Genomic DNA, 26,129 nt, shown 5'->3' with positions numbered 1-26,129 from the left:
GTGGCTTACAAACAGAAATGTATTTTCTCCTAGTTCTGGAGGCTGAAGTCCACCACTAAGGCGACAGGAGGTTTGGTTTCTAGTGAGCCTCTCTCCTTGGCTTGCAGACAGGCACCTTCTTGCTGTAATCTCTCATGGCTTTTCTCTCTGCACACCCACTCCTGACGTTCATTCCTTTTCTTATAAAGACACTGGTCCTACTGGATTAGAGTTCCATCCTTATGACCTCACTTAAGGACCTTAATTACCTCCTTAAGGGCCCCACCTCAAATACCGCTGCGCTGAGGGTTAGGGCTTCAACATACCAATTCTGGGGGAAACAATTCAGTCCACAACAGAATGCAAATGTTAACTCCAGAGCCTGGTCTGTAGTCCCTGAGGTTGATCTGATTACCACCCAGTTTTCTGCTGGAATAACACACTAAACCTGGCCTGAAGGTACCCGGCAAGGACGCTCACGGTTTCACGTATATTACTGTGCTTGATCCACAAAGTAACACGGGGAAGCACAGTCTGCAAATCATTTCTGCATTTCACACAGATGAGGAAACAGGTACAGAAGAAAACAAAGAGACTGCTGGAGACTGCATCCTTTATTAAAAAGTTACATGAAAATAAATGCCAGCAAAATGAGGGCATAAACCAAGAAAGAAGCGATCCAGAAAAGAGTCGATCCAAGTCCAGAAAGCAACGATCTCCTAAACCCAGATGACAGGTGTGTGGCGAGCCAAGAGACAAGCCTGGTTTGAAATGGGTGATGAAGGCTCCGAGAAGATCTCTAGGAAATAAGGGGAATGAATAAGATAGGCAGAAGGAACGAGAAGGGAGAGGTTAATTTTTTAGTTAAATCTTGAAAATTTGGTTAAGGCAATTAGGTAAAAAAAAAAAAAAAAAATTCAAACTTGACTGTAGGGACATATTGTTTTGAATGGCACAAAGATTTTGAAATTGGAATACAGAGAAGGAAACATAAAGCTGCATATTAGGTAGCTCTACAATAAAGAAAAATTATGCAGACGTAATAACAACGTAAATACATAGACCGGTCAAGGAAGAGAACTCTGAACAGAACATAAATGTTATTGATTATGTACAAATAAGGATGCAGTTCAATGCATGAACTGCAAACAGTGATATAGCTAAATCAGGAAAAGGCAGAAGGGAAGACGCAAGAGGCCATCACCTAGCTAAATCCTCACCTACCTCATAAGGAAGTCAATCAACAGACGTGTCTGACATTGTTAAATCAAGAACAGCAATGGGACATTGCTGAGCAATAAAGAGGTAACGCCATGATTAATTAGCATAGCTAACTTTACCAAGTGCTTACTGTATAACAAGCACTACAATGATTAATTCTTAATAATTCTATGAGATGTAATGAATTCTCATTTTGTAGATGAGGAAACGGAGACACAGAAGTTATACAGCTAGTAAGCAGTAAGAATCAAGATAAGAATCAAAGCAGTCAGGCTCCCAAATCTGTGTTCTTAATCAGCACCTCTTAAAACTTGTTAAAGAAACAGTTACAAATGGTTGATTCTGAAGAGTCTGACTTCTGTTAGGAAAGTAGAGGATTTAGGGAAGTGACTGCTGACTTTCATACTAAGTCCTGTCATATGTGATTTTTTTATTTGATTTTCAAGTTATGTACATTAACTTGGGGCGCCTGGGTGGCTCCGTCGGTTAAGCGTCCGACTTTGGCTCAGGTGATGATCTCCTGGTTTGTGGGCTCAAGCCCCGCGTCCGGCTCTGTGCTGACAGCTCAGAGCCTGGAGCCTGCTTCGGATTCTGTGTCTCCCTCTCTCTCTGCCTCTCCCCTGCTTATGTTCTGTCTCTCTGTGTCTCAAAAATAAATAAAAAATTAAAAAAAATTGTTTTAATAAATTATGTACTTTAACTAAAATGAAAAGACAATACCAAATGTTGAAGATGTGAAACTGCTAGTGTAGACTATCATAACTACTTTGAAAACTCTGTGGCAATATTTACTAAACCTGAACAGATGCATAACCCATGACCCAGCAAACCTACTCCGAGATACATCCAATAGAAATGTGCACAAACGGTCACCACAAGACATGTATAAGAATATTCATAACAGGGCTATCCAATGGTCCCTCACGAGTAGAAGGGATAAACTGAGTACAATCACACAGTGAAATACTCCACAGCAAATATAATGAACAAACTACATCCATGCACAGTAACATGGATTAATTTCACAAACATACCGTTGAGCTAAATAAAGAAGCTAGAAAAACGATGAGTGCACCCAGCATGGCTCAATTTATATAAAGTTCAAAAACAGATTTAAAAAGAAAGAAAGAAAGAAAGAAAACCAACCCAAAAGCAATGGTGACAGAAGTCAAGAGAGCTACGTTGAGAGAGGGGAGGGTAGTGACTGGGTGGCATTCAAGGGACTTCCTGGTTGCTGGTAATATTCTATTGCTTGTTCTGAATGCTGTTCTGTTCACTTTGTAAAAATGCATTGAAATGAATTTTATAATAGTGCACATTTTAAGTGGTGAGTTGTATTTTAGTAAAAGTTAAAAAAAACATGTTTAATTTAAAAATGTACATTACTTTGGTAACATTTTAAAAATATACAGTATTTAAATTTTACACCTACAAGAGAAGCCAAGCCTTCTTCTCATATGTGGATCCGAATCTTTTTTAATGTCTAAAATATGTTTTTCCTCTAAGATGTTTCTTCAAGAATGCTCTATAAGCACCCTGAATGCCAGCTGGTGACATCTCTGTCACATGGCAGCAATAAAACTGTTTGCAAACACTGTGATCTTTAGAGAAAAAGGGTTTACTACAAACCCAATATAAAAATAGTCTGAGGTCTAAATCTACTCTTGACTTCAGCATGGGCTCTGTGTCTTTGCCAAAGTAATAAATCTGCTCAAGTCTTCAACTCAATAAAAGGGAAAACTTCCTAACAATGAGAGCTAGTAAAAAAAAAAAAAAAAAAAAAAAAAAAAAAAAAAAAAAGGCACAGCTATCTCAATGCACTGCATACCTTCTATCTCTAGAAATACTCAGGTAAAGGTTGGACGAGGCTTTGTCAAGGAGGGAAGGTGTCATGAAAAGAAACACAAAAATAAGAATCATGCAAGGCCAACTCCAAGAGATTTTTTTCAAAATAATCAGGGGAGAGCAGTGATGCCTCAAAGTGGCCGTAAGTTAATGACTGTCTGCTACAAACTATGGGGGTTTACTCTCTTAACTTCTGAATAAGTTTTAAATCTTCCCTAATGAAGAATTAGAAGAGGTCTGTTCAGTATACTAAAACAATTTCAGTTCTCTCTTCTTTCTCCTTTCTCTTCTATAGTTTCTTTAGCAACATCATTTGTTCTCACTGCTTCTATAAGTTCTATATATTGATGCCTAAAAGTAAATTAGACACCTTTTCTTGAAACTGGCTCCTTCTCTCCTGTTTTCTCTTACTGGCACCACCGACTTCATAGACACTTGGAAACCTGATGTTACCTTTTACTCTTTCCATTCTCGCAACCCATCCGTTCCACCTCCATTCCCTTCTATGTACTGGTGAGATGTCTCTTCCACTCTTGTTCAGTGTTCCCCATTGGCCTGGTTCGGGTTTTCACTAGTGACTTACAAGGCTAGGATTTCTGAAGTCAGGTTTCCTCTTCTTTAAAAAAAGTATTTCTAAATCCAAAACAAAAGCCTTCTGCTTCTTTAAGTAAAAAGCTACTTCATAGGACAATTACAAAGACATAGAGAGTTCACACGTGAAATAGTGGGGCTCCCAACATGTAATAGGCACACAAAGCCTAGTTTTCTTCCTTCTCCACGCTCAAGTCTCATCAAACTGGCTTCCTCAGGGAATCCTTAAAGATACCATCCAATGTCCTGATTCAGTTCCTTCTGCTATTTCTTCCACCAAACCATACCCCATCCCATCACCCCGTGTCTAAAGATAAACTATCCTTTACTGGTCAGCCCAAACGTCATCTCACCCCTTTCCACCAATGTGCTTACAGACTCAAAAGACCACAGTCTTGTTTCAGGCTTGGGAATATAAACAACACTACATCCTGCCTAAGGAAGAGAGTAGAACGAGCAGTTCTCAAGAGGCAACTGGGAATTGTGTGGTTTTTGCCTTTCAGTCTGACAGTCTTGGCTCTCTTGCATTAGGAACTAGAAAACCTAAGTGTGCTTTAAATTCTCCTAAACCAAATATATAAACTAGATAAAGCAGGGGTGATCATCTTCAAAACGTTTCTCTACTTACCCTTCTTCAGAGGTAGCACAGTATTCCTTTAAAAAATGACTAAGTATCACAAAACCTCAGCTGCCCGTAACTTCCCTGGTGCGCATTATTGTGCAAACTATGGCACACTAACACAAAACTCCATGTAAGCCAGAGGGAAAACAAAGCACGTGTGGCTCAAAATACTCTTACTTTTCTATACCTACATTTCAAAGTTCCAATTTTACTTGGACAATTCAATCGATACTACATCAAAGGCCATTCGCACACCGAGCTCCCCCGAGCTTACCGAGGTCAGGATTGCCACATCGTTTCTCCCGAGAGACTGCCTGCCAAGCGCTGTGATTCCCGAGGTAGTCCTGCGTGGTGAGCCCCTTTCCACCACTCACCTCCTCTCCGTAAAGGGCAGGCTCCACCTGCTGTTGCTTCCTCGCCTGTGTTCCAAAAGCACTTTCTACAGGCTTCTATTATGCCCCTAACCACCCTGTTTACATGTCTGTTTTTTCTCTGGTTCTCCCTCACACCCCCTCCTCCTCCCAACTAAATCGCCAGCTGCCTGAAGGAAAGAAACATACGCGACAGCTATTGGAGAACAGGGTCAGGAGCAGACTCTGGAGCTTGAACAGCTTGGCTTGGGATTCTGTTCTGCCACTTCCCAGTAATATAACCTTGAGCACAGTGTGACTTTAAGCCTCAGTTTCCTCATATGAGAAAGGACAATAATTATACCTACCTCAGAGCTGTTACAAGGACTACGTGAAATAATAAAAAGCACTGTTCATCCCTCACTCCTCAGCTTCTTTTTGACGAGGCAGTTTAAAGCAGTGTTAGGCACACAGGTTTTAGAGCCGGTGCTTGGTTTTGAATTTTGGTTCTTACATTTACTAGCTTTAAGACCTTGGACAAGCTACTTCAACTCTCAAAGCCTCAGTTTCTTCATCTGTAAAAGTAAGATAATAATTATTACCTATCTTAATAAGGTTATTTTAAGGATGAGATGAGAAAGTTCACATAAAGCAGTAGGCACAGTGAGGGGCTCTAGAAATACTACCTATCAAATTTTCTATTTATCTATTTTAAGGCTGATCTCCTAGAGACTTAACACAGGGCCAACTCCTTCCCTTCCACAAAGAACCATTTCGGGAGTCTGCGTTCACCAAGTCTGATGTTCAAAGTCACAGCTGTTGTCTTCCTTGGATTTTAGATTCCACATGGCCATGACTTCAGTCGTGATACCAGTTGGTTTTTTAAAAATTGTGCTCTTTGAGAGGATATCAACTTGCAAGTGCAGGGAAACAAATTAACCATAGCCAGTAGGCCTCCCTACCCTAGGTGTTCCCTTTCTACCTCTGCATCATTAAACTTCATAACTTATATAACTAAAGCATATATGAAAACTGAATATAGTCAGACACCGACTTAAGGAAACCTATGGAGAACTGTTCCATTTATGGAATACCTGCATGTGCACCACGCTGACAAATCTACACTTTGGAAAAGGACTGCAATTCCTGTACTCCCAAGGAGAAAAAAGTAGTGGTGAACAGTTATGAAACTAACAAGGACAACAAACCCAGTTATCAAAACTTCCCCGATGATCTATATACCCTCAACTTCATACAAAATGTTCACTTTTATCCCAAACTCCTAATTCTGCATAGAAGAATCAAGATCTAAAATGCTTCACAACTCTCTGATGTAGTTTTACATATACACTGAACAAAAAGAGTGGTAACAGAGGCCACAGGTCCCTCACAAGAGAACTCAATAGGTGGTGACTCAAAGGTGAGTCAATGTTAACCGATATCCTATGCACCAGAGAGACAAAGTATCAAATGAGAGGAGTCGCTCAGCGAACCAAAGTAATCCTCTTGACCACGTCTGATAAATCTCGTATGTTTTTGTGTTCATCGCAACTCACAAAGTGAGGGTCCCTTACCATAGCCTGTGATGAATAAAATTGAAATCCTCAGCTTTCACAAAGCTGGGGGGAAAAAAAAAGCAGAACCATGAGAAGAGCTGTCCTCAAATTCAAATCCCCACTCCTCTCTGCCAGCTCCCCCAACACACACTTTAGAGTAAGAGAATATAAAAACTACTATTTTATTGGTTTCTAGCATGTCTATAAATTATATAATACCTTCACATACATCTGTGATTCTCATGATTCATAACAACATACGGCATTGTAAGTCTTTGTTTATAGATGAAGAAATTAAGGATGAGGAAGTTCAAGTGGCTTTCTGTGATCGGTCGGTGATCACAATGGTACAATCATAACTGCAACAGATCCACTCAAATCTGTGCTCCTTACAACACCAAGATGTAAATACTATAAATCAAATGAAAATGTATGTTTGAAATGTTCATTAAAGCTGACTCAGGAAACGAGGCAATAAGGTTCCTCCTTTATAAACGGTAAAAATAAACACATTTGAGATTATATCAGCAGTTCTCAAACACCTGGTTCACAAGACCCCTACACATCTTAAAAATTATTAAGGACTCCAAAGACCCATTGTTTATGGGTTATATAGACATCTACCACATTAGAAATTAAAAATAACACTTTTAAACATAAGAATCCACAAGCTCACATTCCATCAACTGTCTGGGTGATGATGTCCTCACACATCATGTAACTCTTGGAAAACACCACTGTACCTTGTAAGAGAATGGCACTGAAAAAGGCAAATAGCATTTCTGTATTACCATGAGAATCGTTTTGACATGGTAGACTCCTCCTGTAAGGGTCGTGGAGATCCAAAGCGGTCCTCAAACCACACTTTGAAAACCACTCATTGAGTGGGGCGCCTGGGTGGCTCAGTCAGTTATGAGTCCAACTCTTGGTTTCAGCTCAGCTCATGATCTCACGGTTCGTGAGCTCAAACCCATGTTGGGCTCCTTCACTGTCAGCTCAGAGCTTGCTTGGGATTCACTCTCTCTCCCTTTCTTTCTGCCCCTCACCAGCTCATGCTCTCATCTCTCTCTCAAATAAAGAAATACACTTAAGAAAAGAAAAAAGAAAACTACAGAGTTAAAAAGTTAACAGAAAAAGTTAACAGCTATCATGGCAATTCTTCTTCAATTCTAAGTTCTAACCTGTTATCTTACTTTAAGTACACTGTTTCTCACTACTGGATTAAAAAAAAACTTAAGGAAGGAGTGTTTTATTTATTCCCTCCTACCACTAATTCTCTTTGCAATGTATAGTGCCCTGGACAAAGACGGTACCACACATTTATGGGGTAAATTGAATCTCTTCTAAACTCTAGTGGATAGAGGAAGAGAAAACATCTTAAAGCAAAATTATCACCTCCCTACTATGATAAAGACATGAAAAATGAAGTATATAATACAGAGGTCAGATCTTCTTAAGCCAGTTAGATGCATCAAACAGACAAAAACTCCATTCAAGACATGGAGGAAAAGATCTAAACGAGAAATGAGGAGAAAGTTAATGCTTTAAGGTTATAACTGTCCAGCTTTCTCCTAAGTTTTCTCTATCCAAATAAAAGTAGCAAAGCATATTCTGAAGTATAAATGGTTTTAATATTATCTGTATCTCTGCTTCTCTTACCTCAAGTTGGAACTTATTAAATATTTCTTTAACTTAGTAAACATTTTTAAGAAGAATTGTACCTGTATATTTGAGAGAAATCCAAACATGAGACCTCTGTAGAAATAACAGATAAGTGAATAATAATGCCACCTCATAATTACATAATTTTTTCTAAAAATTTTAAAAACTTTAATTTTCATTCAGTCTTAAAAATAACAAGTTGCAAGACTTACCCAAGGATACACTAAATCAACAAATCAACAGTAATTTCAGAAATACAAAAGTAATTCCCAGTCATCTAATCCTACAGTTTCAGGGCAAAGAGGCTAAGCTACTTTCCAGAGAAACCGTAAGAGCACAGAGCATCCCCAAGACACCCCAACAGTTAACAGCACAGACTGTGGTCTAGTAAATGCTGTTGACTACCATGATTCTCAGAATAATGGAGTCCAAATCCTAAATTGATAGCATTAGGAATTCCAAACATTTTGAGTAACTTACTCAAATATTTAAAAAAAATAGTTTACTAAAAAATGGCTTAAAATTTAGGTAGATTGTATTCATGGGCTTTATTACAGACTAAGGCTGTCAGGAATTTTCTCCTTATACGTCACTAATTTCAGAATACCTGAACTAAATTCAATCTGTACTATCTGCCACTCCAGTATTAGTAAAAGAAGGACACACAGTTTGCTACAAACATTTCAATTCTTCCTATGTCAAAAGTTTGCAATGGAGTCCTGACTAAAACCCAAAGTTAAATACTGAGAACTAATAACCTTTCCAAATATTAGAATAGACCAAACATCACCTGTCCTAAATCTTACAGATTATACTTAATGGTAAGAACAAAATAAGGCTTTTAGTGCATTATAAAAATGATTATCATACAGTGAAAATTGGCTATAATAGAATGGCTCTTACTTCAGCCACAGCAAGTTTCACAGAACTAAAAGCTCTGAATTATTCACTTGCTTGACCAAATAACTAAGGTAGCAGAGACTGCGTAGTCAGCAACCGCAATCATCCTTAGTGATGAGTATGAGCATAATCCAGTACACACGAAAGACTATCGTGTGAAAAGGAGAGTAAGCACATAACACAAACACCAGAGGCATTATTTGGCAGATATTGATGCCTAAATGAAATAGTTGTATCTAAGAACAGAGCACAGTTATTTTTTCAAATATAGATTCTTACAGCCAGCTACTAAATAAAAATATGTCATTATCACTAAGATTTTACAGCAAAAATCGCTTACAATTGCAGATTACAATTAGGAAGGATGTGGGAGCTGATCCTATGAGAAATGGCTTCTAAACATCTGAGGTCACAAATACCTGTTTCACTGGCATGTACCTTGCCAGTGAACCAAGTACGCATACAGGTACTTAATACAAAGGAAAATACTCAATCAAAACATTTTTATTGTGCTAATCATAGCATTCTTGTTTTTAAGGGCATGCCAACAAGAACTAATTATGCTGGGCAGTGGGCCATTCTCTAGCTCTTTTCTCAAAGATATGCAAACCAAAGCATAGACATCTCAATACTCTACTCACCATATCATCACCTCCATTCTCCAGACAATACATGAAGAATTCATGGGCATAAATACCCAATGTACTGATTAAAGAAGAAAGAAATACATGTTCTAAAGCAGTCTGCTGGTTTCATGAAAAAATTATGCACCAGACCAGCGAAAATCAGTTCTGTTTTTCTTTATCAGTCCAAGGAAAGGATCATCTACAGTTTATCTATACTGACCTTTCCTAAGAATACGAAATTGAAAGCCACAGCTTCTGGAGGGTCAGAGAAAGTTGCAAACACATGCAGGTTTTGTTTTTGTTTGCGTGTGGAAATAGAGCTGGTGCCCATAAGGTGCCCAACAGACCTTAACTCAGAGCTGTGAACTGCTGGAGATTTTCATCAGCATTATTTGTGTTATGTGTGGTGTGATGTAGTATGGGTGTGTGTGTGTGTGTGTGTGTGTGTGTGTGCGCGTGTGTGCGTGTGTGTGTGTGTGCGCGCGCGCGCACGCGCAAAGGGAGGAGGCGCTCCTCTTCGATACTGACTTTACAATCAGAATTTAGGTCACAAACTAGCAGCCTGTGTTTACAATGACAACCTTACACCATTTTTTAAAAAAAGGTTAAAATGTTTTGTACATCTGTTTATGAAATTCAAAGGATACAGAATTCTTTAAATTTTTTTTTTTCAACGTTTATTTATTTTTGGGACAGAGAGAGACAGAGCATGAACGGGGGAGGGGCAGAGAGAGAGGGAGACACAGAATCGGAAACAGGCTCCAGGCTCTGAGCCATCAGCCCAGAGCCTGACGCGGGGCTCGAACTCCCGGACCGCGAGATTGTGACCTGGCTGAAGTCGGACGCTTAACCGACTGCGCCACCCAGGCGCCCCCAGAATTCTTTAGACTGAACTCAAAATTCCAGCACTTCAGTTACATAGCTGAGGTCACTTTGTGAAAATCTATCAAGCATACTCTCAGGATCTGGGCAATTTCTATCTACACACACACACACACACACACACACACACTCACGTCAGTAAATTCGTACACACACAAAAAAGTTCTGCATTTAAAGGGCTAACGTGCTTTTTTCTATAGGATGGTGAAAAGACGCTATTTAGGCAGGGACAAGAAAAATGATGTTGTGAGCTCTTCGGCTGTCTGTGGGAAAAACATTCCTGAAGAAAAACCAGGAAGGCCCTTGTGATGGGCGCATGCTTGGAGTGTGAGGACAGCTAGGAGGCCAGAACAGACTAAGTGAAAGAAGAGTTATAGAAGATAAGGTCAGAACTGGAGACATGGCCAGGAGTGAAGTAAAGTGGTGAATGAGTTAGACCCACACATACCTTTGAAAGGGGAAACAAGTTTAATGTGTCACCTAGCAAATATCTGACATATCTCTAGTAAAATGTCTGACAGATATAGGATAATCAACAAACGTGTATTCACTTAGTTATTAAACCAGATACAGAAGTTTATTCAGTAGGTGTCCTATATGTGACATTTAATATCTCCAATTAGATAGATACTATTTGTTTCCATTTTACAGATATGAAAACTGAAACTAGGGAAGAGAAAGCCCTTTGTTCAAGAGTTCTTGCTTGGGAGAGTGAAGTCAGGTACATATTATCCCCAAAGCTCTATGCACTGAGACAGACAACTAAGTACTTCTCTCTGGCCTCAACCCAAAAGAATAAAATAATTCCATAGTAGTGGCAGTCTCTACTTAGCACCTGCATTTCTACTCATCTGAAGGTAAGTAATTAACACCTATACCTCCTTCTTCCCTACTACAACTACAATAAGTATGTGGTTTTATCCGAGTCTTAGCAATTTGGCAAGGAACATTTTCAAACTAAACTTCTGTAAAACTTCTACTAATAACTAGGTAGTTGCTTTATGACTCTCCAGTGAAGTATGATGTGCTCTGATGCCATGCCAAAAGTGCTGGTAGGTCCTAGGACTCCAGAAACAGAACAAAGGGATTTAACTGCACTTGTTTCCTGGTGACATTGTTCTGAGAAAATGGAGAATATGATAGGAAGAAATGTAAGGGCAATATTTAACTTCTAAACATGGTATTGAGTGGTAGAAACTCTAACTTGAAATGTCAGATATTCTTACTGAACAACTGATTCAAAAAGGCTCAGCCTGCTGTATGGAATTTTACTAAGAGGAGAAAAAAAAAAAGATACTGGTCACACTTTCTTGAATAGAGGTTTTTTAGGAATGTCTGAGGCATATGAATCCTGTATACCTTCTAAGAAGGCCAACACAATTATTAAAGTGCTTAATATTTAAGCACATTAGTTTTGTTATACTTACAGCAACAAAGTTGTACCTGTCTGTCTGTACTTACTACTCAACCTGGAGTCTAAGGACTCCAGGCAGGTTTGGAGGGGACTATAAATTTCATGAAATTAAACAAAAATCTGTGTATACATTTTTCTGCAGAGAGCCACAGTTCTTATTAGCTTTCCAAAAAGATAAAACCCTCAAAAAAAGGCTTAAAAGTACTTTCAACATATATGTACATCTGCTCCTTTTCTGTAGACATTTAAAGCATAGCTTTTGTCCTGTTTTTTAGTTTCTTCTTTTTTTAAGAGTTTAGAGCAAACTTTTTTTTATAAAGAGCCAGATAGTTTATATTCTAGAATCTGTGGGTGCATATGGTCTGTTTCATATTGTTCTCTGAACAACTTTAAATGTAAAGTTTAGAATGTAAAAACCATTCTTAACTCATGGGCCTAATACCAGCTTGTTTTAGAGATCTCTGCCGAAACAACACAGCACGGGCTTTGGGAGTCCAGACTTTTTTCTTTTTTCTTCTTTTTCCTGAGGATTTCAAGAAAGTCACTAACCCCCTCTTAAGTCTCAAGTTTCCACATCTTTAAAAATGAGATACTCAACTCTCCCGTAAAGTAGTTTTAAATATTAAGTGAGGCAGCAAGTATGCTGAACCGCCCACACAATGCCTGGCATATAGTTTAGGAAACTGATTTTATGATTCTTGCCCCTGCCTCATATGATAATCATTAGTAGTACTTGTAAGTCAATATGAAGTGCTGATCAGCAGGCATGCTCCTCCCATACAATCTACTTTATAATGATCTGTTTTGGCTATTTCCAGGAACAAACTGGAGTTTTCCTGGACAACCAGCAAACCTGCACGTTACTGATGAGAATCTACAGTCTCCTCGTCATTACTCTTCTCCCTTCAATGTGTGAATCAAATTTCTAGAGCAAAGATTTATCAATACATTATTTTCCATCTAAATAGTTGTAAGTGCCCAGATCATAATAATTCAAAGAAGCTTAAGAAAACCCAACTTGCAAGAAGTAAAACCAGCATCAGCTGAAGTATACTTACATGTACCAGGGGCCCTAAGGTTACAAAATACTACACAGCCCAAAGTCATCAGCAGAGATACTGATCTCCTCTTCCTATTCCTCACAAAACTGAAGGTTTCAAATACATCCAAAATGCCATTATGTTGAGCTTCCATTGTTCTTTGTTTTCTCCAGAAAGACTAACCAGCTAACTATGTTATAACCATTTTTATCCTTCACCATACCTATCACAACACTAGCTAGGTATGACAGTCTTTAGGAAACAGTTATTGAAAATAAGTATTTTAATTTTTTTAATGTTTATATAGTTAAAAAAAATTTTTAATGTTTATTCATTTTTGAGAGAGCACAAGTGGGGGTGGGGCAGAGAGAGAGAGGGAGACAGAATCCAGAGCAGGCTCCAAGCTGTCAGCACAGAGCCTGACGTGGGGCTTGAACCCACGAACCGTGAGATCATGACCTGAGCCAAAGTCGGATGCTTAACCAACTGAGCCACCCGGGCGCCCCAATGTTTATTTATTTTTGAGGGGGGGGAGGGAGGGAGACACAGAATCCAAAGCTGACTCCAGGCTCTGAGCTGTCAGCACAGAGCACCATGCAGGGCTCGAACTCATGGACCACGAGATCATGACCCGAGCTGAAGTCACACACTTAACCGACTGAGCCACCCAGGCATCCCTGAAAATAAGTATTTTAGAAATGATTTTATTTATCTAAGACAATAGTCCTTCAATTCTATTTATATAAAAATATTCATCTGAGCAGCAATAAAAGAAAAAGCACAATTAAAAAATTAGCTACTACATCATTATTCCAGAACAGCTAGAGTGATACAATAATGTCCTTGTCTGTACTTTCCCCAAGAATCAAAGACTGTATTTCTACTAATTGTTATTAAGTAAAACTATGATTCCTATAATCACTAAGGATTTTAGAGGCTATTTTCAAGTATTTTCTAGCCTAAGACACCTTTTAAAAGTTGTCCATATATACAAAGAGTATGAAAGAGAAAGTGAGTAAATATAGGACATTACACCTTACAAATGATTTTGACAGCTTTCAGTGAATTTACTTTGAAAAATTTTAAGACATAACTCAAAGCCATGTTTACTTCAAATAATCAGTAAAATGAAAATGCTATAATTAACAATCAGAGTAAATGTTTTTCTTCATCATCTCAGAAGACAAAAGAGAAAGGAATTCAATTACAAACCACATTACACAGTATGAGGTTTTTCAGACCAAGCCTAATTTAGTCCTCTGAAATTAATGGTATATTTAGAGAAGATATAGGTAAACACCAACATGCTAAAAAGCTCTACCTAGCTAAACACACCCGGTCTTTTGGTCCCTAGTCTATAGGAATATTTGAAAAATTTCCACAAATACAGAGCAGAATGCTTTTCAGGAGTAAAAGAACAGAACAGTTAGGACAAAAACAGTCACGTTCAGAAGATATTCTATGAACTTGAAGAGTGAAGTTTTCTCCCAAATAACTGTTCCATATGCATTCGTTAAATTCAAATCTCATTAAGTAGAGATCCCCTTATTTGTCAATCAGAGAAGTATATGCTTACATAGTTAATGACTTATTTCACACTAAAGCAAAAAGCCACCAAACTTAAGTGAAAAGCAGCCACTATGTACTTACTATCACTGTACTGCAGAAACGGAAAATGTTTCATGAGATTTTTTACAAATTTCTGGTAGAATGATTTTTTTAATTCAACATATCAATACTTTTTGTAAAATAAAATTGCTTAATGAAAGTCCCTTGAAAGATAATAATGCTTAAAGAAGGGTAAAAATAATCACCTTTTACTATCCAGCTATTAACTCTTCCCATTTTCACTGATTATGGACAGTACTGCTCCCTTTAGGGATGGTCTCAAATTCATACAATGTGGGGCCAGACAAGTACCATTAGCAAGTAGGCGGGGACTAAAACCTAAGCCTAAGAACTTCCTGCAGCTGCTACTAGACCTCCCTCTCCATCCTGTTATTGCTAGAAGGAATGCAGGCCATTCCTTCCAATGTTTCCTAAGAGAACCCAGAATTCCATTTTTATTTTGATTGTGATTCAATGTTTATTTATTTTTGAGAGCGGGGTAGGGACAGAAAGAGGGAGAGAGAGGGGGACAGAGGATCCGAAGCTGGCTGTGCTGACAGCAGAGAGCCCAACATGGGGCTCGAACTCATGACTTGGGCCAAAGTTGGAAGCTTAACCAACTGAGCCACCCAGGTGCCCCCAAGATCTCCCGTTTTTAGATACTGGCAATTAAGAAACAAAAAAAATACAGTGAGGATGAATAAAAAGTACCTGCAAACTCAATCTGGCCTTTCTACATGCAACTAGTGCTAAGACACAGCAATAATACTCCAGGAACAAAAACATCATGAAGAATCTCAAGTATGTGACTCCCAAATTCTAAACTCCCCCGGACTATTACTCAGATTGCACGCTGAAGGTGGATTCTCCATGTAGTCCAAAATATTAATGGTAATCTTTCTCTCCTGAAGACTAATTTTTTAAAAAGTACTACTTTAATTTACTATTTTAAAGTGTACATTTTAGGAAAAAATGAACATTTGAGGGAAATGAATTTAGAATTGTATCAGTAAAACTAGAATTATAATATGTAGAAACTGTATACATCTTACAACTCATTTCTTAAAAAATGTTATAATGTTTTACAAACTGTGTTAGTTGGGTAAAATGAAGTGTTAATCGTAGCAATCCTTAGAAAGCAACCATTTGAACTTTGAATCTCTAGATTGAGACATCAGGAACTGGCATTCCTGATGGGCCACCTTCACTTCAGCAACATGAAATGGAAAAACAAATAAAGGAGGGGAGAAGCGACATTAATGTTAATTGTCAAGGATGAATATTATATAAGTGCCAACGGACCCTAAGACCCATACAATTTTCTTTACCGCTTTAGCTCTAAGTAGATTAGACGGCTCTAAAGGATAAAATAGACCTTCTATTTGGAAACAAAATAGATTAAACATTTAAATGGATTAAAATAGAAATACTATGTATGGTAGCACCCAAAGATTTAACCCTTCAAGGATCTGCTCTCAAATGTCCAATTTAAGAGGGATGCCTGGGTGGCTCAGTCAGCATCTGACTCTTGATTTCGGCCCAGATCATGATCACCAGGAGCCTGCTTGGGATTCTCACTGTCCCTCTGTTTGCCCCACCAGCATGTGCACGCGTTGTCTCTGTCTCTCTCTCTCTCTCAAAATTAAACTTAAAAAAAAAATTCCAATTTAAGAAAAAAACTCTGTAGTTACACTCTTCTCAGAGTTCTCAGTTAATTTGTAAATGTACTTCCACATGTCATATTGATAGCACACTTAAAAGAAACACAAAACACAAAACCTTAAGAACAAGATGACAGAGTTGAAGGAAAAAAGGCAGCTCTGGCTTTATCAGGGCTGGATTTCCCTACAGGACAGCGGTGTGACCTTAAGCAAGTTTAACTACTTTGAGCACCACTCCCTCAACCATATAAAAGGGTAAACACGAGCTACTTTAATTCTCGTTATGAGAATTGTGATACATCTTAAATGTATTTTAATTCATTCTCTTAACTGAAATTTGAATCCGTTCCACAACCTCAGTAGTTTAAAATACTTCTGGCAGAAGAGCTACACAGACAAGAGAACTTAACACTTTCTGAAGCAGCCCTTTTCATCCTCACACTTCTATTATTTTCTTTTACTAAACTAAAATCAGCTGCCTTGTTACTTCAAACCCCAGCCCCCACCGATCACATTCTAATTAAGTCATAGTAAGTATGGCTAATTCAGTTCTCATTAAACTTTAAACTCCACCAGGGTTGAGGCTGCTCAGTATTGAAGCCCTGACACTAAACAATAAGCACATAGTAGGTGTACAACGAATATTTGCAGTGCGAGATTTGTTCTGTGCAGTATTTACTGACTAACCACTGAAATGCCTTCTGATATAAAGAGCACAAACGTGTACATTTCTAGAGGTGATCATTTAACATGTAAGGTTTAAAACTGGAACTGTCATATATAACCAAACACATGCCATATTTTTAAAAAATCCCGTAAGATACAGTAAATGAAAGCAATTTTGCTGTTTACCTTAGATGGTGATTCTATTCAATGATACAGATGATAAAGTGTCTTCAAAGCAATAACCCTACTAATGTCTCCATAATGCTATTCATAATTTCCTTGAGATTTAACTGCATTCCAAGTCTACATTAACAAAACAAAACAAAACAAAACCTCAAAATGATATCCAACCTTATTGCCACTGGCTAATCTGCACACAACCCCAAATTATAACTGAGCCAAATTTTATTATCTGAAAGTTACCCCAAAACCATCAGAGTTGAAGTTGAGACAGAATACCAAAATCTGTGACTTTTTAAGACTTTCTTAGCAACACACTGCTATAAATAAACATCTCACTGGCTAAACACTAGAACTCATTTATAATTTAGTCACTTACATTCCAGAGTTAAAGAGTCGGTTTCATAAAGTATGTTCTACTTCACAGAATAGGAAATCAAACACAGTGAACATCCAGTTCGCCACCCTCTGCAAATCTATGGAAATATTTCCATTACAAAGTAAATTTCTCCTGCCAGTCAACAGTTTTAAGCTGTCACTCTGTGCCACAAGCATAAACAAAACATAATTAGTGAGGTATATCTGCCACATACACAAGTCAATAATCCATATCAAACTGAAACATAAAATATCTCTGGATTCCCTGGGTCGCTGTTACTTGACATCGTGGAAGAAAATCAGTGAACCAGAAATACGCAACTTCCACTAAAAGGCCCTAGGTAAGGCAAGTACCAGATGGACATAGTTTTATAAGAAAGGACAAAATCCAAGAGTCAAACATTTTAATGAACAGAAAAGCAGAGGACAGAAAGCGAGATAAAAAAAATTCAGCTGATGCAGAATTGCCATGTATGACCCTTTCCGCTCCAACAAACCAGACCAAAGTAGATGAATCCCCTATCCCTACAAAACGCCTTGCCCATTTAATCAGAACAGGATACTACGTAAAATTAAGCCACCAGATCCAGGAGAGTTTCAAAAAGTTAAAATCACTATCACTAAAATTCCTTTTGCAGGGTGATCCGGGTACCGTTTGAGAAACTTGCACCCGGAATTGCCCTAAGAGGCGCAGGGTCTAGGTCTGCGTTAGGGAACCCACCGCAAAGGGGCAGAAGACATTAACACCACATCTGCGGCGAATTACGCTACGGACTGGGTCCCAACTGGCTTTCGAGTTGCTGCGGGAAAGTAATCCTTTACAGCAGATACCACACCTCTGCCCTGAAAGTTGCCAAAGCGCCATTGCAAAAGTGGCCTGCAGTTGCCAAATGTGAGAGCCTCCGGCTATCGGCACGCTTCTCTTGCCGGTACTTTGTGTCCAGGAACAATTTCTCAACGTGGCCAAGGTGATGCTGCAAAACTGCCTCGATGCAGCAGCCACAAAAGGAACAGCTTCTCCACAGTCCCAAAGCCGCCTCCTGGGGATCAGGGGGACTGCCCTTCCACTTTCAATACGCTGCTTCTGCCCACGCCGTCAGCACCCTGAGTGCCCACGGACACGCGGAAAGGGTTCTGGCTCACATTCCTGCACTCTGGGAGCAAGCGATGTGCACCCTACTCGCCTTCATCTAGGGTCCCGTCCTGCCAGGCTCGGGGAGCTCCCCGGAAAAGCAGGAGCTGGGGATAAGCCCTTGCCCTTGCCCTTCCCACGCAGGCGGCAGCCTCTCGCCCAGGCCCGGATTCCCGGCAGCTAGGCATCCCCCCTCCCCCTCCCCCCCCACGTGGCTGCGGGGCGTCCTTCCCCCACCCCCTCCCTCTCACCTGATCTTGTAACTCGGCAGAGTGTGCTTGCGCTTGATGATCTTCTTGAGCTGGTTGACGATGATGGAGGTGAGCTGGGGCATAGGCCGCCCTTCAAACTGGGAGCGCACCTCGAAGTCGATCAGCGGGTCCTCCACGAAGGAGAAGAACCAGTGGGTGAAGGGCACGCGAGTGAAGACGAAGCGCAGCCTCCCCACCACTCGGGACAGCTTGACGAACAGGTAGGCCGACTTGCCGAACACCAAGTCCACGTCGATGGCCAGGTGGAAGCCGCCGTTGTACTCCACCTCCGCCTCGAAGGCCAGCTCCTCCGGGGAGGTGGCGGGCAGCGCCTCCCCCTCGGGGCCGTCCGGCTCTCCGCCGGCCGAGGGCACCACCGGCCGGAGGAGCCGGATGGTCTTGATGAAGGGCACGGTCTCGCCCAGGAACACGTCCCGCAGGCTCAGCCCCTCCAGCAGGCGCCCGGCCGTCTTGGTCTGCAGCAGCTCCTCGAACTCCACCTTGATCTTCTTGGTGACCCAGCGGCGGGCCAGCGCGGTGTCCCGCAGCTCCCGGAACAGGAACAGGATGGTGGCGTTGAGGAAGTAGCAGGTCTCCCGCGTCGGCGGGGCGGGGGTCTCGGGGGCCGGGGTCGCGCCGCCCTCGGGGGGCCCGCCGGAGGGCTCCTCAGCCCCGCCGCCGCCGCCATAAAGGTACTCCCTCAGGGACAGGCCCGGCACCGGCTTGATGTAGCGGAAGCCGTCGCCCGCGCGGGCCGCCTCGTCCGGCGGCGGCTCGGGCTGCTTGCGGTACAGCAGCAAGAACTGGGTGAGGAGCGTGAGGAAGGAGCCCAGCACGGCCGACGCCAGAATCATGAGCAGCAGCCCCATCCCGGCACCGCCTCCGCCCGGGCCGCCCGGGCCCCCGCTCCCGCGCCCACAGCGCCGCTCTCTTCACGTCGCCGCCCCCGCTGCCTCCATCTTGAGGACATCGGGCGGCGGGGTCGGCGCGAGCGGCTCCCCGGGCCTCGTCCGGCGGCTCCGGTCGGCGCGGTGCGGCGCCCGAGCCTGCGGCGGCCCGCGACTCCTCAAACGCTCCCGGAGGCAGCTGCTGTGGCGGCGGCGGCGGCCGCGGCGGCGGCGGGACGGAGGGGGCGGCGCGGCACTCCCTCCGGCCCGCGCTCATTGGCCGAACGGCGCGTGTCGTCAGGAGCGTGCTCGCTCCCGGCGGTGTCGCCTGGCAGCCGGCGCCCGGGCGCGCGTGCTCGGGTCCCTCTTCACCTCCCGGGCGCCCTTCCAGCCCCGCCCCCCAGGCCAACATTCCATTCCTCCTCGAGCCACGTGGCTGTCACTTCTGGAGCCGCGGACCGGATCCGGGGGGATGCCTGGGGCCACCCGTTGAAGGATAAGGAGGCCGGGCGTAGGTGGCGTGGCGTGTTCCTGATCTCCGTCCTCCCGATGAGCCCCTCCCCCGCTCTTTGGCCGCGGTCCCTGCCTGTTACCTCTGCTGCAGTGTGGTTCTTCCACTCGCGCCCCTGAGAGATGGGCTGGCGGCGGCTTTCCCTGCAGGGCAGCGCCGCAGAGGATCTGAGCTGGCCGTTCGGAGACCTCCCAAGCCGGGCAGAAGACTGAACTGCTTCAGAGCCCGCCGTCGCTGACCGTCAATGCGACCAGCGGACGCTCTGCGTCTGCGAAGGGTGGGCCTGGGAAGGAGGGACGGAGAAAAAACGGCGTAAGATGCAAACTAACTTTACCGGCAAGGTGGACGTTCGAGATTCAAATGAGAACGAAGTAAAAGAGCCGGGACGAGCAGGGATGATGAGTGAGAGGAGTTTGCCGGATGATCGGAAGACGAATAGTGGCTCACTGTCAAACTCTTGCAGTGTGTTGAGCCCTAGTGCGTTTTAGCGCATTTAGCCCTTCCAAGAGGAAGTTATTGTTAGCCCCCATCCATTTTACAGACGCAAACACTGGCACAGAGAGGCAAAGAAAGTTGCCTAGGGTCACGCAGTAGAGGCTGGTTTGCCTAAAATTAATTCCTAACCCCCCCCCGGTCACCGTGACCACCAAATTGCTACTAGAGTTGTAAGGGGGTTTACTGGTTACCTGCTGCACAGAAAGGGGGAGGTGGGGAGGAGGGGCAGGAAAGACTTGGAATTTTGCACAAGGTAGCATCTTGACCCAAGCCATAGAGTTAATGAAGCCAGGTTACCCGGGACAGTATCACTCCATATGTCCTCTGGCTGCTTGGTCCTTACATCCTAAATGCTTATGTGGCTCCAGCCACATGGATACCCCAACAGTTCTACCCCCTAGTCCTACAGGGGTCAGATATGCCATACCTGAAAGTCAGGAAGACTCTGGGTGGCCCTAAGGGCCAGGGCACAGCCTCTCTCTAGCCCTGGAAGATCTCCAGCCTAGTGACTGTCTTGGATCTGGGTGATTCTAGAACAAAACCAGAGTTCCACCCCATCTTGACCCAGCTGGAGCAGCTACCGAACTCCAGGCCTAGCTTACTTAGTCATGCCCAGGTGTGAGACCAGCAGGGCTCTTTTACTGGGAGAATGGAAGACAGGTGCTGCTGGTTTAAGCCAGGCTTAAACCCCGTATTCCACATCCTATGGAAGTCCAAAGCCCTGCCAGGATTTCTGGGAACTCGGGCGACTTTTTTTCTCGTGGTCACCTTTGACTCCTGGCCTCTGCTTCTGCACTGCCGTCTCAGTTCTACATGGTTTCAACTCAAATGGCAAGCGTGGGCCCTTCCTCAGTTTCAACTAAAAACCTTACTCAGAACCCATGCCCTATTATTGTAAGAATGTCACAGAAGCTGGCGGTGGGGTTGGAGCAAAGGAGTAGCTCATATACGTTAACTGAGATCCAGAATCCTCCAACTGTGTCGTGACCCATTCTGCATCTTAAAGTATTCCTTGGCCGCCCCCACCAAGAAAAGTTGGTGATCCTTCTAGGAGTGACTTAGTCCACAGTGTCGCACTCCATCGCACCAGCTCCTCCCTCTTCTCCCCTCCTCCTACCTCCTCCTCGCTCCTTAGATTACCTCTGGGAATCCTGAACCTTCTCAATCCATTACAGAGTCACTGGGTTCCCCAGCAAAACTTGTCCCCTGAGGGGTACGCTCCAAACCCACGAAGGAGTGAGCTCAGCACATCTTTTGGGGAGATAAGCTTTTCCCCTTTAAAAATGGCTAACATTTGGGGCACCTGGGTGGCTCGGCGGGGGAAGCATCTGACTTTGGCCCAGGTCATGATCTCATGGTTTATGAGTTCGAGCCCCACGTAGGGTGAGCTTGAACCGCTTCAGGCTCCACACTCTCCCTGCCTCCTGTGGGATTTTCTCTCTCTCCCTTTCTCTGGCCCTTGTGCTCTCTCTCTCTCTCTCAAAAATAAACAAACGAATAAATATGGCTAACATTTATTGAACACATAATAATTTTTCATCATTATATTATCATAAATAATATTTTTAGACAACTGACTGTGCCAGGCACAGTGTTAAACATCTTATGTGCCTTATTCCATTTAAAAATCAAAATGTCTGGGCATTGAGGAGGACACCTGTTGGGATGAGCACTGGGTGTTGTATGGAAACCAATTTGACAATAAATTATATTTAATATAAAAAAAATAATAAAAATGTCCGGGGCACCTGGGTGACTCAGTCGGTTGAGCATCTGACTTTTGATTTTGACTTAGGTCATGATCCCAGGGTGGTAGGATCAAGCCCCGGGTAGAGCTCCACACTGAGCATGGAACCTGCTTGAGATTCTCCCTCCCTTTGCCCCTCTCCCACACCCACACTCTCTTTCTCTCTAAAACAATTTGTTAGTTAAAAAAAATCAAACTGTCTGTAAGTGTAGGCTCTGTCCCTCCATACCATCCAGGCCTGTGGGGTAATGTGTCCAACCCCTGACTGGTGGACCCCATTACAACCCACCTGGCCACCCCACTCCATGTTGCAACCTGCAAATGTTCACCAACTTGGGACCTTTGTTCCTTTTTCCTTTCACTAAGTCATTCAGCCAACACAGGGTTTCTTAACCTCTGCACTATTGCCATTTGAAGCTAGAAGGTTCTATGTTAAGGTACCTGCTTTGCAGGAGGTGATGTTGTGTTAATAGAAGCTTATTATTTGTAATGGCATTCCTTAGAAGAATGTAAATGCAGCAACCTTAAAAAAAAAATCAATCCTAGTTCATAGAAACTCAAAAAGTCTGAGAACCTTTGGCCCCAGCTCTGAAAACCTATGATTTTCAAAGGAAGAAGTTGCATTTAGCCTGCCTGCTGACCTTTTAATGAGTTTCAAATGACATCATTGTAATTAAACTGCCCCAACAGCCTTTAAGGGAAGTATCCATTTCGTGGGTAAAGGCAGTGGATTGCGGCAAGGTGGGGTGCTGATAAGACCAGCGTTCTCCCCAACTAGAGAGAGGCATGGGCCACTTTTGCTGTTAAAGTCTGAATCCTTTCTGGTGACCACTAAATGGGATGAGAAAAGCAAAGCATGCGAATATGGAGAGTTGTGAGTGGCATGAAAACCAGTTTGATAAAAATGGTCTAAAATGACACAAGGATCACAAAAGGGGGGAAAGCATGAAGGAATTTAGAATGATCGTCCAGCAGATAATACATCACAGGATTTTGTGAACTGTCAGAATTCAAGTTCAATGACTTGTTCAGCATCCAGTGCGTTGCAGGCAGGAATAGGACAGAGTTCCTGCCCTCAGGGCTGCCAGGCCCGGGCGAGGCAGACACACACCTACATAACTGGTGTTACGAGATAGTACCCGACGTACTATCGGAAGAGAGCTTTACTGGCTCAGGGGTAGGGACGGTAAATCACAAGGAACAGAAACTGCTTCAAGCTAACTGAACCGAAATTAGATTCATGTTAAAGATACTGGGTCATCTCCAGGGACTCAGCTGCAAGACGTTCAGCTGAGGCCATGGGCAGCTTTGGAAGGCACCAACTCTGCACACAAGTCCAGAGGGTCCTATGTTCCTGATGCCTAATGTGACCCACGATTTCAATTTCAATTGCCGGGAGAGAAACCAAGGATGGGCTCCACTAACCTAATCATTTATGCCCAAGGAGCTTGCTTCTTCTGGTTGCTGATGTATGGAGCAACTTGGCCAAGGATGGGGGAAAGGGTTGAGAATGAGCGTAGATGGATGATTCTAATCCAATAGGGGACGAAAACTTAATGTTGGCTGAGGAAGGTGAGGAACTTCTTGGGGAAAATGGAATTTTTGTTGGATTTTGATGATTAGAAGGGCATTCAATGAGAAGGAGGCCAAAGCTCAGAAGTTGGAAATCCAACCATTTAGGGAAGTTGAGACCAGGATGGCTGGAGGGTGATATAAATAGCTTTGGCTCGAGGAGGCCGGAGGAGAAATGGAGATAAGATGGTAAAGTGGGCTTGAGCTGAATTAGGGAGGGTTTGAATGTCAAGGCAAGTTTAGATTCTGTTTTGCAGTGTGTAAAGTCTCCAAAGGTTTTTAAGCCAAGACCACTTCCCCTTTCCTTCCATTATCTCTACCTGCAAAACCCAAGCCAGTTCAGCTATCTACTTCCTCCCCTCCGCGTCTATAAATTCATGGTCTTTGTTCTCGTTTGGGCCCTCAAAGCAACTGGGCATTTTTCTCCATCACCCTCGCCGGTATCTACTTGTTACCAATGCTCATTCTTTGTCGATTCAGAACTCAGGTAGGGAAGAGGAGTGTTACTGGTTGACCTCTAAAAATCTCTACATCATGCTGGACCCCAAGTAACTCAACAGTACTAAAATGACTTCTTGTGTATCCCTTTCTCTGTTTGTTCGGATTTGGTTTTTATGGCTCCTCCACTCGCCCATACAATTCTGATTCCACAATTCTCTAGTTGGCCCTCTTCTTTTTTTATTCCACATCCTTTACTTGGATGATGACCTTGATCCAAAGCCTTCAACTCACACCTCTGTAGCTACACTTCTCTCCTGCCTATTCTCAAGATGTCTCAAGACATCTTCAACTAAGCTTGACCAAAACTGAACGTCCCCCTTCTGGTAGACACTGCTGGTGGCCTGTCCACTGTCCATTCTCCCCTTCTTCCTCAACAAAAGAACTCCCATTTTATCACAAATGGCAATGCACCTAAATAAAAGACTCTTATCTCCCTTGAATTAGATGCGTCCACATGACTGGTGTCTGATCTGTATGAACGATTGTGTAGGACCTTCCCAAAGTCTCTCAAAGGGAATTGATTCAGCTGTAAGCTACACTATTTTGCTCTCCCCTCTTGTTCCTTCTTCCAGCTGTCAAGAGTTTTTGGAGCTCCAGCAGTTATTTTGGACCTTGAGGTAACCTTGATGATGGAAGCCATATGCTAAAGATGACAAAGCAGATACATGCCTGCGTCCTTGATGGCTTCTTGGAGCTACCATAGCAGCCTGGATTTTCTGTTATATTTAGTTGAGTCTGATCCTAATTGTTTCACCTTACAACCAGTCTTCTCAAGCCAGCTCTTCCTTTGTGTTCCCTACCCACCTATCCAAACTTTGCTCGCCCCCCTCGCTCCCCCACATTCTTTGTACTCCTTGCTGTATCTCGAATGTGTCCCCACTTCTCTCTCCCTATCACCAGAGTCTATTTCAGACCCTCTTGCACTTGAAATGACTTTACTTCTTCAGTTACCTCCTCCCTAGTCACTTTGCCTGTCTTGCCTCCTATATCCATTCTTCACACTGTTGCTAGAGTGATCTTTTCCGGTGCAAATCCGATCCTGTCACTTCATTGCTAAAATTTCTTCAATGGCTCCCCATAGCCATATTTATAATAATGTCTCTCATACATCAAGAGCATTGTAAACGGGAAGCCTTGTGCTAAGCACTTTGGAAGCATTTACATTCTCTCAATTGCCCTTTGGGGTAGGTACTGTCATCTCCAGTTTAAGGGTGAGAAAACAGACCCTTAATTGCAGATAAACAACGTGCCAAAGGTTGCTAACTTCATAAGTGGAGGAGCAGAGATTTGGACAAGCTGTCTAACCCACCACCTTGCGTTTTAGGGCCGTGTTCCTTTAGGAGACCCTCCAAACTCATTACGAAGGCAAACCATGGTCTTTGTGATCTGGCCTTTGCTTACACTTCAGCTTTTTCCTCACTATTCCAGAAGTAGATTTCAAAGATATTATTGATAAATCTGGTGCCATTAAATCCCAGAAAGTAAAATTTTGATAAACTCTGTTTGGGGTACGAAATATTTGGACTTCATGTGAACTTTAACGTACCTACTTTCCAAACTTTCAACCTATCTTCAACTACTAAGTGTTCTAGGATAAATTAGCCATTCGACATACATACAGATGTACGTATAGGGATTCACATTTTTTCTTTTGTCTTAGGCTCCAATATTTCTTGGGGTGGCGCGGTCAGAACCTGTCTTTATTTAAAATCTTGATATTTTTCTTATTGTAGATTTCGTGTTAATTTTTACCTTTTAGATGTTGTATTAAATGTTATTTATCTCCATGATTGGGTTTTTTGGCACCTCCTTAAATTTTGTGCCCCAGGGGAGTGCCTCGCTCATCTCACCC

The 26,129-nt window shown here is 42.6% G+C and overlaps 1 protein-coding gene across 1 annotated transcript in view; it reads right to left on the bottom strand.

Moving 5' to 3' along the window:
* Positions 1 to 19,650, bottom strand: part of PDZD8 (PDZ domain containing 8) — a 72,828-nt gene extending 53,178 nt beyond the window's left edge. Inside the window, exon 1 of the mRNA XM_030333995.1 lies at positions 18,565 to 19,650. Coding sequence (XP_030189855.1) covers positions 18,565 to 19,433 — 869 coding nt within the window. The 5' untranslated portion in view covers positions 19,434 to 19,650. The remainder of the gene's footprint in view (positions 1 to 18,564) is intronic.
* Positions 19,651 to 26,129: the final 6,479 nt, after the last annotated feature.

The sequence above is a fragment of the Lynx canadensis genome, chromosome D2, assembly GCF_007474595.2.
Source record: "Lynx canadensis isolate LIC74 chromosome D2, mLynCan4.pri.v2, whole genome shotgun sequence".
NCBI classification, from domain to species: domain Eukaryota; kingdom Metazoa; phylum Chordata; class Mammalia; order Carnivora; family Felidae; genus Lynx; species Lynx canadensis.
The sequence above is the reverse complement of the archived record's forward strand: the minus strand, read 5'-3'. Positions and strand labels throughout refer to the sequence as shown.